This window comes from Epinephelus lanceolatus, chromosome 5 (assembly GCF_041903045.1).
Source record: "Epinephelus lanceolatus isolate andai-2023 chromosome 5, ASM4190304v1, whole genome shotgun sequence".
In the NCBI taxonomy this organism is placed as follows: domain Eukaryota; kingdom Metazoa; phylum Chordata; class Actinopteri; order Perciformes; family Serranidae; genus Epinephelus; species Epinephelus lanceolatus.
Genome location: NC_135738.1, coordinates 13,789,624 through 13,809,496, shown reverse-complemented (window position 1 = coordinate 13,809,496; position 19,873 = coordinate 13,789,624). Strand labels below are relative to the sequence as shown.

The 19,873-nt window shown below is 39.4% G+C and overlaps 1 protein-coding gene across 2 annotated transcripts in view; it reads right to left on the bottom strand.

Moving 5' to 3' along the window:
* map1ab (microtubule-associated protein 1Ab) overlaps positions 1 to 19,873 on the bottom strand; it is a 119,541-nt gene that overhangs the window by 19,455 nt on the left and 80,213 nt on the right. For both annotated transcript variants that reach the window (XM_033634570.2, XM_078167734.1), the window contains 2 exons: positions 2,467 to 2,549; positions 186 to 323 (listed from right to left, as the gene is read on the bottom strand). In XM_033634570.2, the coding sequence (XP_033490461.2) occupies positions 186 to 323; positions 2,467 to 2,549 (221 nt within the window). The remainder of the gene's footprint in view (positions 1 to 185; positions 324 to 2,466; positions 2,550 to 19,873) is intronic.

The following is a 19,873-nucleotide window of genomic DNA, read 5'->3' as shown; positions in this document are numbered from 1 at the left end:
TGTGTCTGCAGTGAGTTCTTTGTGTATTTGTGGCCAAATTAGGTTAACAAATGCACTGCTAAAATGTGCTAAAACATGTCCCTTACTTTCATAATAAACTATTTTAAAGCACTGAAATGTATTTATTAATGTGCAGCATACTTTTTCATCTTGATAAGTGTTAGAGGACAGTAGATTGGACTCACCCCAGGATCAGTAAAGACTCGTGAAAAGGTCTGGTAGGTGAAAACCCCAGTTTGAAGAAGAAGGCCGCCGTGATCTGAGCTCTGACCACTCAAGACCAGAAGCTTGTGTCCTGCTGAGTCTGTGACTAGAGACTGGATCTAGGACACACACACACACACACACACACACATACAGAGAGACAGAGGGCAGTTAAAGGAGAGATAACATTGCCAAGATTGGAAGAGAAATGCTTGTGTCACTGATGAAAGAAGATGCACTTAAATTGTGTCAAGGATAACAAGACCTGGCAACGAATTATCTGCAAAAAAACAACAACAAAAAACAGACAAATCTACAAATGTCATCAGTATCTTCATTGTTGTATATCCTAAACAACTGGGAATCAAGTGATAAACTGGGTATCTAAGACCTGATTTAAATCATAATTTGTGCCTGTTGTAGACTATATTATTCTTGCAAAGTTGTAAAAAACAAAGTTATATTCCTCAGAGCAAGGTTTTGGAAAAAAGAACTAGAGCCCAAGTTATTACTAATGATTGGGCCCATATAAATATGGTGTTACCGTTTGAAGCAGCTTCTGAGCTGAAAAAACACATATGAGACATTTCCAACACTGTTCCAACACTTAAGGCCTACAAACACACATTAAGGAACGATGCCCATTTATATAGGGCACAACATTATAACAGCATATATGATGAAGCTACACTACTATTCGCCCTAATTGGCCACCCTGAGCACATAGGACGAATACCTCAAAGCTGAGGCTTGATATAAATAAATCACACACTGTACATGTGACACCTGATACTGTGGAAAAGCACAAAAAGAATGAAAATAAGCAATGAATATTTAACCAGCAGCTGCCTGGGTGCAAGGCTCAAACATGTGCAAGTAATGCCTCAAGTAAAGAGAATGTCAACACTTGCATGATGCTCTTGCAGACACACAGAAGAGGATATACAACAGAGACACAAATACTCTGATACCCACCATCCTCTTTCCCTATAACAACTTACAAACCAATAGAAAGAGAAATGCCTGTGTCACTGACGAAGGAAGATGCACTTAAATTGTGTCAAGGTTAACAAGATTTGGCAAAAATCTAAGAGATACAAATGTCATCAGGTTTTTTGTTGTAGCTCCTCAACAAATGCAAAGCAGGTGATTTACTGGGTATCTAAGACCTGATTTGAACCAAAATTTTGCCTGTTTTAGACTGTATTTTATTCTGGAAAAGTTGTAAAAACCAAAGTTGTATAGAACATATTTATATTCCTCAGATATAGATATACTAGTATTGGTGTTTATGTCACTGATAAGTATAACATACTGCAGTACAGAATAAAGCTGCAATAATTAATCAGTTAGTTGTAAACTATTAATCACCAACTTTGTTTTTTAGGGATTTTTCCTTATCCGAGGGGCCAAGGACAGAGGGATGTTGAATGCTCTAAAGCCCTCTGAAGTGTGATTTGTGATATTGGGCTTTATAAATAAAGTTGAATTGAATTGAACTAATTTGGTAGCTGATTAATTGTCTTGAGTAAAGTTTAGGAAAATAAAAAAGTCAAAGTTCTCTGATTCCAGCTCTTTAATGTGAATATTTTCTGGTTTCTTTACACTTCTGTGACAGTAAACTGAATATCTGGGTTGCGGACAAAACAAGACATTATAGGACGTCATTTTTGGCTTTGGGAAACACTGTTCACTACTTTTGACCATATTCTGACATGTTATAGACCATACTTCTAATTGATTATTTAAGACAATAATCTACAGATTAGTCGACAATGATCATTAATTGCAGCTTTAGTACAGAAATACCAAAAGTTTGTTTTGAGGTCATTTAGAAACAGTGTCTCTATTAAATACTTCATCCACAAGAGAGCACTGACAACTTTATTTCTCAACTGTTAAATGTTTTAAACACTTTACCAAAAATGTTAATTTCACGTTTTAATGTATTAAAAAAAAACACCTTTCTTTATTTGTATTATTTTCTATCATTGTTATTTTTTAATATATTATAATAACTATTTTTATATATGTATACATATATATATATATATATATATATATATATATGTGTGTGTGTGTGTCACAAAACTCAATCAGTCAATCACTTTTATTTGCAGTGGTATTGAAAGATTTGACAAGTAAACGTGTCAGTCAGAGATGTACTCGAGGGTAACATTAAATATGTCCCACGCCATTGATATGTCAGAGTACACATGACCACGTGACAGGGTCCTGTTCCTCAGAACATATTGATATTACCTCTGATACAATGGTGTCTTCTGAAGGGTTGACGAGCACCACAGTCTCTAGGGCATCACTTCTGTGGTGGAGAGTTCTTTGTCCTGAAGGAGAAGATTAAAAACATCATGTTGGCATCTTTCATGAATAAAGCACTTATGTGTACTAAGTGAGCTAGCAGTAGATGCACGCTTCTCTCTGCGCGATGATACGGTTGGTGGGTGTAGTTCGGTAGAAATAAAATAGTTGCTACATTAAACTGCTCACAGCAAGGTCTGTGGATCATCACCAGTAACTGCGTCATGATTTCTGGAAAGAGACATTGCTGTTGAGTTTTTCAAAAGTATTTTTTTTTTAGCTTTGAGAAGTTAGATAGCGCACAATTTGAGTGCTATCTAGTTTTATTATCTTCAAGAGAAGGCAGACATCTCTATGGCCGATATATCCAACCCTTGGCAACTCACACCAAAACAATCTAGACCAGTGGTTCCCAACTGGTAAGTCGCAGGTCCATTCTGAATGGACTGCAAGTGACTTGCAAATGTGTCAAGTTTGTAAAAAACACACTTTATTTTGAGGTACAGTAAATTTCGGGTACAGAGCTTTTATTTTGAAGTGCCATATCCTGCTGTAGAGCGAGTGACTAACGGACAGCTACTTAACAAAGACAGCACACTAGCTCGACGACATGGCCAAACGAAATAAATCTGGACCCCGTGTCTGGACCAGTTGGGAACCACTGCTCTAGACTGATAAGTAGCACCACAGGTAAAAGGAAAAACATATATCTTTGATTTTGTTGTAAACTGTCCCTTTAAGATTCAACTCCATCGAGGTCTAAAGGTCGGACGGGGTAAACGAGTTGACCCTCTGCCGTCTGGCCTGAAGACATCCTGCTGGACGACGTCCAAAGCTCTTTGAGTCGGGGAGATTTACTATACTGCATACTGCATCGTATGTGGGCCAATCACTGTATAGAGACAGACAACCCACTTGTGCATCAACGCAAGAATAAAAGTTGGATTAGGAAATAGGTCACTGATGTCTGTTGGGTGAAGTTTAAAATTACAGCCATGAGCACAACACAATCATAACCATTGATATTAGGTATTAAACCTGATTTCATGCTTTTCTGGCCATTTACAGAAACTTAAGCCACTTTGAAATTTGGTCCGGGTTGAAAAGGAGACGAATATTTTCACTGCAGCCACTGCAAAACACTAATGCGTGGAAATCCGCACACAAAAACAAAGACAATATCACAAAACGCAGCACATTGTTGAGCACATTTCCATACATCCTTTTGCATATTCATCGTAATTATGCCTCAGCACTTAATTCCACTCAGGGGTGATGTTAAGCTTTTAATTCCCCTTTGTTTCAGCACAGATGCAGGATCTAATATTAGACAGGTCTAATAATAGGGGGATCTCAGCGACTCCACTATCCACCGGGATCTTCAGTGCATCCCCTGAGTTTGCAGTGCTTCGCCATCTTTTTAGGATCTGGGCTGTCAACATATGTTTTCCATGGAAAAACTGTAAATGATTGTCTCAGGTACTGTGATGTATAAAGGGCTGAAATTATAGGATTATCAGCAGCTAAGATGCGTAAAAGTTTAAATGAAATGGATACAAAAAGTGATTTCATACATTGAGGAAAACACTCAGCTTCTAAATCTAGAAGGTAATCAGCACAGTACTTAGAGTCTAGACCATCTGTGAGTCAGAGGCAGAAGCACTCAATAAGTAGCTGTTATATTACAGATGATAATCACAGCTGAATTATCTGCTCTCAGCTCATGATTGTATTTTATGCTTTCTTATTCTTCATGGAACTTAATGGCATTAACATTAGAAAAGTAATGAAAAAACATGAGCTGAATTAAATCGTTTCAAATTCACCCACATTTTCTTCTTATCGAGCAAATAGCCATCTGTGACATTTCATATGAACAAATGTCAGGAGGTTCTTTCTCCTCTCTAAATTCAGATCATGAAACTTTTACACGTCAGTTCTGGTGTCTCTTTGTGGACAAAAAAAATATTGCATTTCATATATTCCAGCAGTGGTTTACATAGAATAAATATAAGGCTAACCACAGAGCAGATCCTTATATTCATCTTGAGCAAGTTCTGGTTCTATTGCACTGTCACTGTCTTCTCTCAGGTCTACCCAAAAAAATCTTTTACTGCAGACCTACAACATGTTCAAAATGCAGCTGCCAGACTTGAGACTGAGTCTGGCAGCTGCATTTTAAGTCTCAGAAGAGTCTGCAGCCATGCCAGCGGCTCTGTGAGGCTGCATTAAGGCACATTGGTGCTTTGAGCTAAATGCTAACATGCTGATGTTTACTGTAGCAGGTATGCTGTTTCTTAGTTTGGTATTTTAACATGGAGCGTTGTACTCAAGATCAGTCTTAGTCTCAAGACTATTCTCTGAAAGTCTCTGTTTCTTATTTTATTTTATTTTTTATACATTTTTGTCTTGGTCTCAGACAAAAAGTACTCTGGATTTTATTTCAAGACAACAATTGGGGGGTTATCGCTAAATTGCCTGTGCAAAAAGCTGATTTCAGGTCCTTACTGTTTGTCTCATAGAAACCAAAGGAATATTCCCACACATGAAGTTCACCTCTGTGATTCCTTTTGATTATTTTTTGATTAATTTCCCAGGGTAAACATATACATGCACACATACAGTATGACGATAAAAGACTTAGTTGTAGTGGATTACTCATATGTTTTCTGTGGACTCGCACTGGTCTAGTCTAACTGTGCATTCCCACCAAAAGCTTCATAGTCACCTGCGGGCGCTCTGGTCGCTCTGACATCGCTCACACTGCCAGCTCCAGCAGGCGCTTGCAGTGGCAAAAGGGGCGGGGCGGGGCCGGGCGCTGCAGATGTGTCCATCTAGGCTGACCGGCTGGGCACTTTACAAGGATGAACAAATATACTATCATTTATGTCTTCACTATGTATTATTCATGACTTTGATTACACAATTAAAATAACGCTTATAAACACATATAGCCTTTATGAGTCTTTTATAGTTCTGATTTTACCCTCCTGCTAGCACGTAGGACCACTGAGAAATATAATTGGTAATAAAAAAGCGGGAGCTCATGGGTCGCTCTTTCGGAAGCCTCCTTTATATTGCATCGGTGTATTTGCTGAGGAAACGCAGGGTCCTAAGCCGTCAGGCCGTCTGGGTCCACAGAGTCCTGCAAACCCGGCAACTCCACGGGGAACGTCACCAGCTGGTACAGCTCCGGGAGAGCCCAGACCTCCATATCTGAATCCCGGTCTGCAATTGACTGCTGCTTAAGTGCTGGCGCTGCTCATTTGCATAAGGTTCAGCTTCTCTCAACTTCTACTTGACGCTCTGGACGCTGGCATCACGCTGCTTGCTGCAGCCGACGCCCCTGACACATTTCGTCGCCAGCGTGCATTGAAAATGAATGGCTGCCGGCTGCTTATGATGCTCATGAAGCTTTTGGTGGGAATGCACAGTTAGACTTGACTCGGTCTTAACCCCTCAGGGTCTTGGTCTCAGTCTCGATACAATCTGCTCTTGGTCATTTGGTCTTGGTTGAGATGGTCTTTACTACAACACTGTTGGCCTGCTAACATTTGCTAATTAGCACTAAAGACAAAGAACAGCTGAGGCAGATCTGAATGTCAGATCTTCAAGAACATTCGTTCATTCATTTTCTGTAACCACTTATCCAGCCGACATTGGGCAGGAGGTGGGATACGCCCTGGACAGGTCACCAGACTATCACAGGGCTGACACATAGAGACATACAACCATTCACACTCACATTCACACCTATGGACAATTTAGAGTCACCAATTAACCTGCATGTCTTTTGGACTGTGGGAGGAAAACCCACGCTGACACGGGGAGAACATGCAAACTCCACACAGAAGGGCTCCCCCACCCCAGGGTTAGAACCACTGTGCCGCCCAAGAACCCTCTTCAAGAACAGTTTATCTAATGTTGGTCTGCTGACGGTTCACTGTCAACACAAATTACAGAAAAGTTTTGCTATCATGCTTCTCATAAAGCGGAATAACCTGTCTCACTGAGCATCTCCCAAATCTGACATTGTTGTTTTACTCTAATTCAATCTTCTCTTTATTCAGTTTAACTCAGTTTCAGTTTATTATTTAACCTTCTACCTCATATTAAGATTACTTTTATACTGCTTTGTGTTTCTATAACATCTTGTGATTTACGCCTGTAAAGCTGTTTAAATCGCCTTATGTTGGATTTTCTTTTTATTATTCATTCACTTATTGTATTGCTTTAATGTTGTAGTTACTTTCTACATTATTTTCATCTTATCCTGTTTAAATTCTTCTTTGCAAACTATGAGCCACTTTGAATTGCTTCTGTATATGTTACAGTCATAAATAAATTTGCATTGGCTTATGCACATGAGTAGCAGACAATGAGAGGAGTGCCACAATAGTTCAGAAGCAGAGGGACAGAGGTAACATAACTGCCACAGTAAAATATTACTTGTTAAAAAACGAAAAAATGAGCCTCCTGAACCCTGCAGACTGACTGTTAGAGTGGTCTATAAAGTGAAGATGTATCATTAATATCATTAATCATTCAATCATTAATATCACACAAACATTCAGAGAGCATCACTAGAGCAAACGAGAGGATGTGGCTCCCTCTGTTGATGTTACCATAGCAACACACTGACAGCCGTATGTTTCCCCCCTGCAGACTGACTGCAGTTACCATCACTGATGTGAGATAGAAAACAATGATTTTACTCAGCTGACCGCTGCATGGAGCGAGACGTGAGGAGAGATAATTGAAGGATTTTGTTGATGGATGGAGAACAATGATGTCCGTCACTGTTCAAATAAACATGCTGGTGCAGCAGTCAGGAGGACTTCTAACACTTTAGCTGATCTGCCCACAGACGCGTCCGGTTTCACAGCATGATGACTAAGCAGCGAGGGTGAGCCATGATTTGCAATTTTCTTTTTTGCTTTGATATTTCTGACGCTGGCAAGAGCAACAGAGACAACCTCAGCGATACAGACGCTGGACGCCAGCGTCAACGGTATGAATTAATAAATCCACTTTCAGAAGAATGAAACCCAGAGAGACAGAGTGTCCCTTTGACCTCCTGATGTGCTTTCCTCAGGTGAAACAGAGAAGAGACTGCATTAGCTGCCGTTGATGGCTGCCTGCAGGGTGACTCGTTGCTCGCTGACACATGCAGGCTGGTACAACGTGATACTACAACAACAAAGACACTCTAAGTCAGTTTGGAACGCTGCTGCTTCCTCCCCCAGGAGGGGTCGGAGAACATCAACAATGCAGAGTGTCTGAGAGGACTGTCACTGCCACTGCAGGCTGGAGGTCTCTCCTCTCACATCGGGTCCATTTTCACCCCCAAACAGCTAATGGACAGATATCTGTGGAGGTGACATTGGAACATAAAAACTCTATAAGGTCCTGTGATAATCAGATTTCACTTTGTTTGTCAAATGGTTTATAATTCAGGATAAGACCGTTGTTTTTTATGATATGACAATTAAGGTTTTTATTTATCACTGATTCTATTCTGTAAATTAAAATAAGAGCTAGAGCGGCAGTAATTAGTCTGTTGATCAATTTGTTGATTGCCAGAAGAGTAATAAGTATTTTTCTGAACAAAAATTTAAAACCAACACTTTTGTTTTTTCTCCCATTTTTACAGGATTAAATTAAAGATCGAAGACTTTTTTCATGCACTCATTCGATACATTTCTCTCAAATTTTGGTCATGTTTGTGAGCACTACTCCTTTTCCAAGATGATCCATCCACCTGACAGTAGCATATCAAGATGCTGATTAAACAGGATCATTTCTACACAGGAGTGCCTTGGGCTCATCACAATAAAGGGTCACACTAAATTGTGCAGTTTGAACACACAACATGATGCCTCAGATGTTGCAAGTTTTGAGGGAGCGCACCATTGGCATGCTGACTGCAGGAATGTCCACCAGAGCTGTTGCTCATAAACTGAATGTTTACTGAATGCAGTACATCCTGCTCGCAGGAAGCTCACCTGCAAGGCTGGTTGGATGTACTGCCAAATTCAGGGAAACGACATTGGAGACGTCTTAAAGTAGTAAAATGAACTTTTAGTCAGCATGCAAATGACACGTTCCCTCAAAACTTGCAACATATGTGGCATTTAGCGAGTTAATTATTTGACTGAGTGGCGCAGTAGCGTCCACAAAAGTTAGAAGGTATTTTTGCCTAAGAAAACCTCTTAAGTGCAGCAGACTTTTTTCTGTGGAGGTCTGGAAAAAAGTAAGAGAGGGAGAATAAAACTGAGGATAAGTGATGTGACTGACGTCGATGAGGGAAGCACTTCTGTAAAGCTATTTGACTCGGAAAATAGTGACGTTACCACCAGGCTACTGGGATATATTAAATGAGTCGCTACTTGTTGTGGCCCAACACAGCACACCTGTCAGTTGGATGGATTATCAGTAGCAGTAAACCTGCTGATTGGAGGGTTTTGGGTTCAAACACCAAAAATGTGCTTGAATGGAAAGATTGTTAGTGACATGAGTCAATAAGATTAAGTCCTGCTGTCATGTTCTGCAGTAATCTTAAAATCTAAATTTAAGGAAACATATTTTAAGGGGCCACTTTAATTAAACATCTTGAATCACAGACTATGGGAAGGAAAAACAGAATTACTGACGCACTGAGAGGTGCAGAACAGACTAAGTGCAAGACATAAAATGGACACTAGCTTCATGCAGAATATCAAACTATCACTGTCATGGGACTTTGCTGCCCTTGGGCTAGGAAAATTAGATTTTTCAGCCTCTTGGGCTGATGAATCTTTGTTGAATATAAGTTTAAAAAACGTCCACTGACGACTGTGTCACTTACCAAAACTAAAGACTATGCATCTTTGCCTCTAAAACAACTGATATGGATTCTCACCCCACCAGAAGCGACATTTAATCTCAGCATTTAATGAGTTTGTGCAACACGATCCACACCCTCCTTGCAGGCATGTCTGACTGACCTGCTCTTCTAATAAATGCTCTCTTATTGCTGCTGCAGAGACAGACCGGTGTTTCAGAGAGAGTATCAGTGATGACAGTCTCAGTCTCTGAGAGAGCAGTTTAAATAGTTCTGTGCAGGTGGAGGTGGAGGTGAAGGCACTGGGTTAGTGAGAAGTAGAAATTAAATGTGACTTACATTTCTATTTTCTCTTTTATCAGTTTTTCTGGATCTTTGGGCAAAGACGGCAGTGTTATGTACTGTTAACAAAAAGTTGGGTCACTGTCAGGTGTGGGTGTTGTTTTATCACAGCCTGTATCTGTGTTACTTACTGTAACATATATTTATACATATGTTGTGTCTGTACGAGTTTCAATTCATTTATGCAGTGAAACATAAAGTTCAGAGGCATTTTCCTTCCATTTACAAAAATGATGACATTAACTTAAACGTAATTTGGGTCTCTTCTGACGTAGCTTTTCATTTGTTGTGCATTTTATACAAATAACCAATAATTATTATTCCTTGACAGACAAATTATAATGATAGTAATGATATCATTATAGTTACGGGCTCATGGACAAAATTTTAAACTGACTTTTCAGTGACCCTTTTTTTTTTCTTGCCCCACTTGCTCCGCTTTTTTTTTTTTTTTTTTTTTTTTGACATATCATATTCAAACTCTCTTCAAACATAATTTCAGCTAGTGGGCATACACGAAGGGAGAGATGGAACGTGGGGGAAAAATGAAGTGAAGTACATTACATCATCAGCTACAGAAAAAAAAATTGCTTTTACGGTATGTTCCATAAGTGGAAGGTTATGTTTTGACTGGCTGCCACCTTGGCCAGGTCTCTCCTCTAAAAGAGATTTTCAATCTCAATGGGACTTCCTGGTTAAATAAAGGTTAAATAAATTAAAAAAAATCCACAGAAGATTACTGTAATAATGTCACTATACAAAACAAAACACCACAACTTTTCCAAAACTGTTATTGATTCTTGCTAATTCCATGACTTTTCCAGGCTTGGAAAATATGATGAAATTCCCAGAGTATTCCAATTTTCCATGACCATACTGACACATTATCACCTAATGTTGTGATGGTGAATGTGTTTGTGGCTACCAGATGAATCTAAGTCTATTATTGTCTTTCCTTTTAGCTCTGTTTTTGGTCCCTACCAACACCTGAGGGAAATATCTGGTTCTTTAGCTGCTTAATGTACAAACAATGTTCACCGGCTGGTCTCTAACTGAGTCTTTCAGTTGTTTGGTGGTGGGCAGCTGATGTACTATGGGTTTATCGTGGCTTTGTTGCAGTAACAAGTTGAAGAGAGTAGAAGGTCCGTAGAGCTACGGGACATTGAGTGACTTCTTTTATATTATCGGTTAGTTCTTAACATAATAACACAGCACACATACAGCTGGAATAAATTACTACAATCCAAATGTCCCTCTTAAATAAGGTGTATGCGACATTCAGAGTATATGACTCAGAGAGCATTGTCTGCACACAGCTCTCAACATGGACGTGGCTGATCTGGCCCGTAGCAGGTAATGGTGCTATCAGCGTGAACAGTGCTAGAGTACAATTACAGTGACAATCTGACAGAGCTAAAAGTGTTAATGTGGCAGGGATCGGAGGGTGGGAGTTACACTTCTGTGACAACACTGTTCTGCCACCATATGAGCGCAGTGCAGAGCAGCCATGTTTAGCTAGCTGGCGGGACATTGAGGGACAGACTCACATGCATTAACATATACATGTGGCTGTATGGGCTACCACAAATACGAACAGAGAAGCTCTGATTACAACCACAGATTTATAATAATACCTAGATACCTGATGCCAAGATGGCGCCTGTCCATTCCAATGGAGTTGCTCGCCAAAAGAAGATTTCTAGCTACCGTGTTTACTTCTGTGGTATGCAGCCCACTTAACGTGCGAAATAGTGTTTTGCCTGCTGGCGCAGACCTTACATTGCAATAAATTCACAGATTTTTAAGTCACTTTTCTCGGCTTGAAGAAAGTTTTACAAATATAAAACCACCATGGATCAAAAATTCAAAAGAGTAAAAAGTCATAATAGTTTTTTTTTTTTTTTACAGACGGCTCTTTTATAATCGTGGCCTATGTGGAAAATGCTTTTTAGGGCCATAGGTTTTTTTTTTCTGCAATACTGTGAGTGGCCAAAAAATCAGCTGCAAGGCTGATCAGCGTTCCTGGGGGGCTGATTACAACACAAAGAGGGAGCGTGACTTTGTTCTCTGTTCAGGAAGCTGTTACTCCATTATATCTTTACATAGCAAATTTTTTTGCTGCTACAATAATGCTCTAAATGTCATATATACAGCCCCTTTAAATTTCTTCTACAACAGACTGAGGTAGGACAAAAACAACACTTTGGCCAAACTGTAATTTGCCTTACACTTACACTTTTTTATCTGTCACATTTCATTAAAGCCCCTAAAATTAAAAACTAAAGTTGTGCTTTCTCTTTAAAAGGTTGCAAGAAAATGATCTTTGGAAAAGAAAAGAATCTCTGGGAAAAAATCCTGAAAGGTCTTCAAGTCTCTTTGTATAACTGCTTCATTCAACAGGCTGACATTAGCACACAATTGACAGCCATCTTTGTGCGGCACTGACAAATGTCACATTTATATACAAGCTTCAGTTTCTCGCTCACAAAAATGATAGATGTGCTCAGCCTTAAGAAAGCTGTCAAATGGGGAAGACTGATGGATTTTTCGATGACTTCAGTCAAGGTGGGAATCGACTTATCTCTGCAGTGCATCAGACACGCCTTGATTAAATACATCTCCACCTCCTACTACTCCACACACCATCACGTCAGCCTTCTTCTGTCTGTATCCTCACGGCAGGAGTCCATGAAGAAGTGAGAAAATGCTGTATTTTAAGAAACATCTTAGTAGAGCCACTAACAATTTTAGTTCCAGGCAAATTTCAATGACATTTTTAGGTATCTGTATGTCTGCTGCAGCAGAACAACACATATTACTCTGTTAATGATCACAGTCACAGTCTCTGGTGAGTAACATAAAGAAAACTGTGTCATATCATAACAAACATCTATCATCATATCATTCTTTCAACACTGTGCTCTATAAATTGTAATAAATGACAAGGATGTTACTGGAAATGACAACTCAGTGATGTGAGTGAGCTTTGACGGTCTCATTGCATCCACCGAGACACAAACAATTTGAAGCTAAAGCCTCCTCAGGCAGGCCAGCATCTGTTCCTCAGCTTAAATGTGTTTGTTTAAACAGTCCTTTTGAAGAGTGCGATGTTCAGCCAAGTCGCCCTCATCTATTCATCCCCGTGGCTTTCCTTCACCGGCATCCCAGACAGGGAGGGAGCATCATCCTTTGACATGAAGTGACTTTCAGCCAAAGGCATTTGGAGAATCTTGTGAAAATGTGCACGCTGGCTGATTATTTCTAATTGCACCATTTTAAAATACCTCTTATTTCTGCTCAGGGTTTATGGGCTCTCTGCTGTCTTTGTCAGCTGAGTCAATCTTACTCTTAGCTTCTTCTTATCACATCAGTTGGTCCTCAGTGATGTGCCTGTGATTCTGAACATCAAAGCGGTGCATATCATTAGCATATCATTGTGACACATTTCTGCAGTTCACTGAGTCCAACGACAAAACAAATGGCATCCGACTCCGGGATTTAAAAAAAGTGAACGCTCCTTCTGCAGCGAGATACTTGTGTACTTTTAGTGCCATTGAGTTTTCAAAGCTTTGAATCCAGTCCGTCTTTGCTTCAAAAAGCATCAGGCTGAGAGGGCTAAAAATAGAAATGAAGACTTCTTTCACAATAATAAATAAATGTGAGAGTCAACCAGTTCATCCAAAAACTCTTTTAAATTGGGTGTAACCAGTTTTGACAATTAAAGCCCAATCGATGATACAATATTTATAGCTCACCAGATAATAATAATATCAGCTGATATTTTTTATACATTTTACATTTACAGTGTATACTTACTGATACATTTTACAGTGTGGAGGACAGTGTTTGATGGCTAATGCTACGTTCAGACTGCAGGCTGATCAGTTTTATATCACAAATCAGATCTTTACGATAGACTGTCTGCACTGTTATTTGCAAACGATCAGACTTGTGTGTCCAGACAGCACTAACCTGTCTGCACTGGTTGCTCTGGTGACAATGTGGCATCAGCGACTACATAGCTACGTTGGTGACACGGCTTTCCAACTCTGAAGCATGAGAAATGGAGACTAACAACAACTATTTACAACACACAAAAAATGGATATATAATCACAGAAGACACTTAGATCTGCAAAGTCTCCAAAAACACACTGCAGTTCAAGGCTGGTTTACAAAGCTTCTGTAAGGGACGTGATCGCACTGGAGTCCTCGTTGGAACAGCACGAGGGTTACTGTTAGCTTATAGGCAAAATTAAGTAAGTCTCTCTATAATGCATCATGCTAGAGATATTTAACGATAATCACACTACATCTTATATGACGTTGTCCACCCCAGAGTTAATTTCTATGCTATCTAGTATGTTAGATTTTTCTCATCAGCCGTGTTAAACATTTGGTGGTAAGACAAACTCGTGCACACAGCTCAGCCGGAAAAGCTCCACTTAAGCAATACAGTACCGTCACACAAAAAACATTCTGAAGTCCACTTTGGCTGGCGAGAGCATCTCGAGTATAAAGATGTAGAAATCTGATTGGAATCACATTTCAAACCACCCCCACGTGGTTTGGATCAGATTTAGAAAATGTGTAATTTTTGTGGGTTTTTTTTTTTGCTGTCTAGACTTTCTAAAATTAATTTGGATACAATCTGGATATGCCAAAAAAACAGATTTAGGCTGGCAGTCTGAAATTGCCTCAAACACACCTTCACCATTTCTGGATAGCAATACCTTGTTATGTGCCAGCTGACAAATGAAGCACAGCTGATCTGTGAAATGCTAAAATCCATTGATTTGGCTCTAACAGTTCTGTTTGTAAGAAGAGTCAGTGGAATTGTAATGGAATTTATTAATGCGAAGGATAAAGCATGCCTTTTTTTTTAATCATCAACAAATCTCATGATAAATGTAAAATAAATAGTTTCTTTTTTTAAATGCTCTGTAATTTCCTGTAGTTTTTAGCAAACATTACTCAAACAGTAGCAGGAAGTGCATTTGTTGGGGACTACTTTTGGATGAAGGGATTAATTCATTGTTGGTTTTAGGCTTTACACAGGATTTGTTGACAATATGAAAAATACAGAATATTGCCATACTTTTTTCATACTTTCCTGACATTTCAGCGGAGTATACAGTATGTGATAGTCTAAAAAACACAACAAAACATAAATACATAAAAAAACAACAGATTGTCGAGTCTACAACGCTGCATGTCTTATGTGCAATTAGCCTACTTGTCTTGCTGGGTTTAAACACTTATGGCCCACTGAAGAGTGAATAGATATAAAATAAGTGGCCTAGATTCTTGCCGTGGGACCCGATGACATGTGTTGCCGTGGTGGGTACTGACACATCAGTGGGCTGAATGGAGATGATGTGCCGGTGGTGGTGGCAGACTGGCAGTTGAAGACAACTGTGTCGCTATTAAACTGCTTTTGTAGGTGAAAAAAAATACCTCAAGATAAAGTTATGAGTCAATATTTCCATGACCCATATCGAGCCATATCCAATTAAGTCATCCGCACCTCTCACAGTTGCCATCATTCTAAGCTCAGCTGTCTGTTTCACCAGCAGAGACTGACCTCTGGTGGAGTGTGTTGTGTGATACAATGCATCACCTTAATACAGCATCTCTGTATCACTTTAATAGAAAGAAGAGTGTATTTTTGACTGTTTTAAAAATCATACTTTCGGGATTTCTAAATACCCTGGTATACCGTAATACCTTGATACTGCCCAAGCCTAATTTATAGATTCTCTATCTTTATTCATGATGCATGCCATGATAAGGACGCAGGCCTTAAACCAGAATGTGACCTGTTTTTATGGCCTGATCCAAAATTTATTTCTAAACTCCACCAGTCCAAGGAAACACTTAGTAATGGTTGATCCAGCCGGGGTTTCGGTGTCATCTGAAATCACTGCAATCTGCAATGATCCATTTATCTTGACAAAAATAACTTGTGGCAGAGCAGACACTGGATATCATCTGCCCCGCTTCTGTCGGTTGACTTAAGGATCTTGGAAAGTGAACTCTTCACTCCCTCTCGCTCTTTCCACGACTCTGCTCATAACTGCGAGGCCCAGAGGAAGGGAAGGTCATTTGTCAGACAGAACTCAGTGTTTCTGCTCATTTCGGCTCTTCCTCAGCTGACCTGCTTGATATAAATATCCATGTCTGAACTCCCAAAACGAGAACGCTCTGTTTAAAGGCGACTAAAACGGAGCAGTGATCGACCGAGGCCCAGCCACTGCACTGCTCCAGATAGCATGTTCCACATTACAGTGGCAAGTGGGATGATGGTGAGAGGGTTCAAGGAATTTGAAGACAACATGTAAAACTAGCCAGAGCCACTTCTATACAGACTTTAGCATGTACTTTACTTAATCTTTGCTGAAATAAGTTGTGATATTCAAATGCTTTTATTAAACTCATCTCCAATGTTACCACAGCATCAGATCAGTTTTTCAGAGCTTAGTTTCAGCGAGATGCCAGTGTGTCATAAAGTACAACGCAGAGCTGAAAAATGATTCAGTACCAAGGACAGCTCCTCTTTCAAATGTAAAAGTCACAATTCAAATGTAATGTCAGACTGACAAGACAGCCAACATCCTGTTCTAATTATAAAACCAATGAGCATGATGGGGATGGTATTATGCTTTGAAAGCCACCCACGTCAGCACACACATACAAACAAGGACGAAGCATTTAATGTTGTTATAACGCAGATTTCTAGCCTCGACCACTGCAAAGAAATGAAAGGTTGACTGTTAGAGCTAAGATGATTAGTCAATAGGTTCGTCGAGGGAAAAAGGGGCCGAAATAGCTTTCTTGGGAGACACATCGGTAATGCCTCGGGATATAAGGCATAAAGCACCTTTATTCAAAATTGCCTCAACTACTGGCAGTAAACTTACTGCTATGATGTTCAAGAATGACTCACCTTCAAACTTCATGTGGTCCAAAGAACGAGCCTCGTATATGCCATTGAAAAAAAAAAATGTTTAATTCAAAAGAACTGTATAACTTTTTGAGAAATGTTCGAGTGACTTTAGGCAATATTCAGCAAATACGTCATATTTTTTCTGTGAAATTCAGACATTGGATATAACCTTGTGTTTGTTTTATAAGTAGCCTATTTACATAGTATATATAGTCATATCTTGTTTTCAAATTTATGTTATTTCTTGTTTATTTTTTAAATAGTTTAATAACTCAAAGTAGTTATCATTATTAACATCCTTATTATTATTATTAATATTATTTCAAGTGTAGAGGGAGAGAACATGAACATTACAGAGCTTTGCTGCATAGGGAAATATTGTAAATCATTTTTCAAAATTTCTAACACTGTTACAATCCTGTTCATTAATATTTTCAAGAAAAATAATGAGAAAAAAAAAAGGAAAAAAAATAATCAATGGAATCTGATTGAATCAAATACTCATTCGACGGACAGATTGGTTTTCCCAGAATTATTTATCCATAAAATAATACATCTGGCTTTTGGAATGCCAACTTGTGATCAGGATTTGATATTATTTTTGATATTCTATAGAATAAAACTAATTAATGAATTAAACAAAAAAATATTTTTACTCTGAGACTGGAATTGGTATTCTTGACCTAAGGGAATGATCCGTATAAAAAAAACGATCTAAACTTAAGTTACAAGAAGAGAATGACGAGCATCAGACAATGCAAGTCCATGAGGTCAACCAGAAATGTCCCTGTGGGCCTCCCTTATGTGGCTGAGCTGTTATGACATCTGTGTTGTCAGGTCTCAAAGATTTAGCACTTACCACAAGACATTTCACACCTTAAGATCTCTGCTGGTTAACCCTAAAGACTAGAAAACCACTTCATGGAAGACCGGAGTGGTGTATGATGTCACACGTTAATGGACCCCAGGAAGATTAGCTTTTGCATGTTACAAAAGCTGATGGGGATCCAATAAACAATAAACAATAAACACGGAGAACACTATCAGTGAATCTGAACCTGGACAAGCGAATGAATGAACACCAGAACCAGACCAGCATCAACCCGGATTCGAACTTATCTTCCAGGAGTCTGAGGACGGCCAGAGAGAGATCAACGAGGATTCTTACATCCTACATCAAAGACCATTCTTGAATTATCCATGACTTGGGTCATGTGATAACACCTGAGACGTCAGCTGCATTTACTGATCGAGACCTTCTGATGCAATTTTTAAATGTCCTGAAAGCTGGTAAGTGAACCTTCAGCCTAGTCTCAATCCCAGAGCATCAAAAATGCTGCTGAGGCCCTTGGCATCGGATATGGACGTACAAAGCACCCTTTAGAGCACTGATTCCTAACTAGAGGGTCACTGGTCCATTCTGAATGAACCACAAGTGACTCACAAATTTATTGATTTAAAAAACACACTTTATTTTGAAGTACAGTGAATTTCTGGCACATTTGAAGTGCAATTTCCTGCTGTGGAGTGAGTAACTAATGGACAGCTATGTGGCAGAGACAGCAAACTAACTCGTCGACATGGCCAAGCACAAGTATGATGCTGATGGACCTTAAACTAATGACTACAGAGAAATCTGGACCCCAAGGCTGGACCAGTTGGGAACCACTGCTTTAGAGTCGGTATGAGACGCACCCAGCTTTCATCCAACTCCAGTGTCTTCTCAGGGAAGGTGAGATTGAGGTGGATGGGTCAGACAAGCACAGGACTTTGATCTAGGAGACTGGTGTTCATGTCACGTATGAAACTGAAGGTCAGACAATGTCAGAGTTATTTTGTCATGTCAGTCATTGGTTACATGAGTCAACTGACATGACTAGCATCAACCATGATCTTTTCCTAAGCCTAACAAAGTAGTTTTGTTGCCCAGAATCAACTGCTGAACCCGGCATAAGGCTGCCTAAGCATCAAAATATTACGAGTAGGGATGAGAACATGTTGAATTTGTGCTTAGATTATTTAGTTTAACATATATATACTATATTTCTATAGATTCACTAATAATAAAATGAAAATAATTCCTAAATGCAGGCCCACCAAACATCCCACTGCTGTAACCCTGGCCTTGTTTTCTGTCAAAGGTAAATCAAGTAAAATTACGTTAAGTAATGAGCAAGTTAATGAAGCTGATCTGACCCCTCAGGTTTCATCTTCATATACACGTCAGACCAACAGAGGGTGATGAAGGCTGACATCGAAAAGTTATTACCCTGTTCTTAATCTCATTTGCCTAATGTGAGCTCATTCCTTCCCTCAGACTCACAACTATTGTCTGAGCTCGGAGATAAAGTGGTGTGAAGTGGGTTGGAAAATTAAAGAAGCCGGTACAGACCCGGCTGTCTCCGTTCTCATCTTCACCCACGAGCAAAGCCATATATCAACTATACATTTGTTTGTGTCTAAAAGCGTTGCTGCTGAGTCACTGCTGGAGTCTGCAGTGCAGATCATTGAAATGCAGGTCCTGTTACACTGAAATATGTCAGATTATTCCTGTTTTCACTGCTTGGAACAGTCTCAATATTAACTTGTGCAGATATTAAAATTCAGAAGGTATACTTAATTAATTACTGTCAGGTTCTGATGTTTATTCATCTGTCTCATCTACCTGAACACTGAAATACATGTCATGTTTGCCACCTGTTGTTTACTGTCATTAAGCAGGTAACTGCATAATTATGACAACCTCAGCCATTATGTTCAACCCTCGACAGTTGTCATTTACTTAACATTTCGTGCCAAAATGATGAAATTCACCCTGAGTAACCTCCAAGACACACATTTGCTCCTTGACCTAAAACCACTGTCACTAGTTCACAACAGCAACAGGAAGTCTTAATTCCTGATGCTAATCCTAGTCCTGTGATTTGGCAGCGCTGAATGTTTGGGCTGTTAAGCTGCTAGAGCCTTTATGCCACTTAGAGTTAGCAAACAGTGTTTCTAGGAAAAGAGGAAAAAAAATGTAACCAGTATCCATTTGAATAGGTCAAAATAATCACAGGTAATGTTAAAAACTTGTTCACCGAGAACAAGTGTTCATTTGTTTGTATTGTATGGTGGATTCGCCTTAGCTTCTGCCATAGAAAAGTAAAAATAATACAATCATGGCAGCAAAACAAACTGCGTGGACCTTGAACTAATGACTAAGGAGAAATCTGGACCCCCTGACTGGACCAGTTGGGG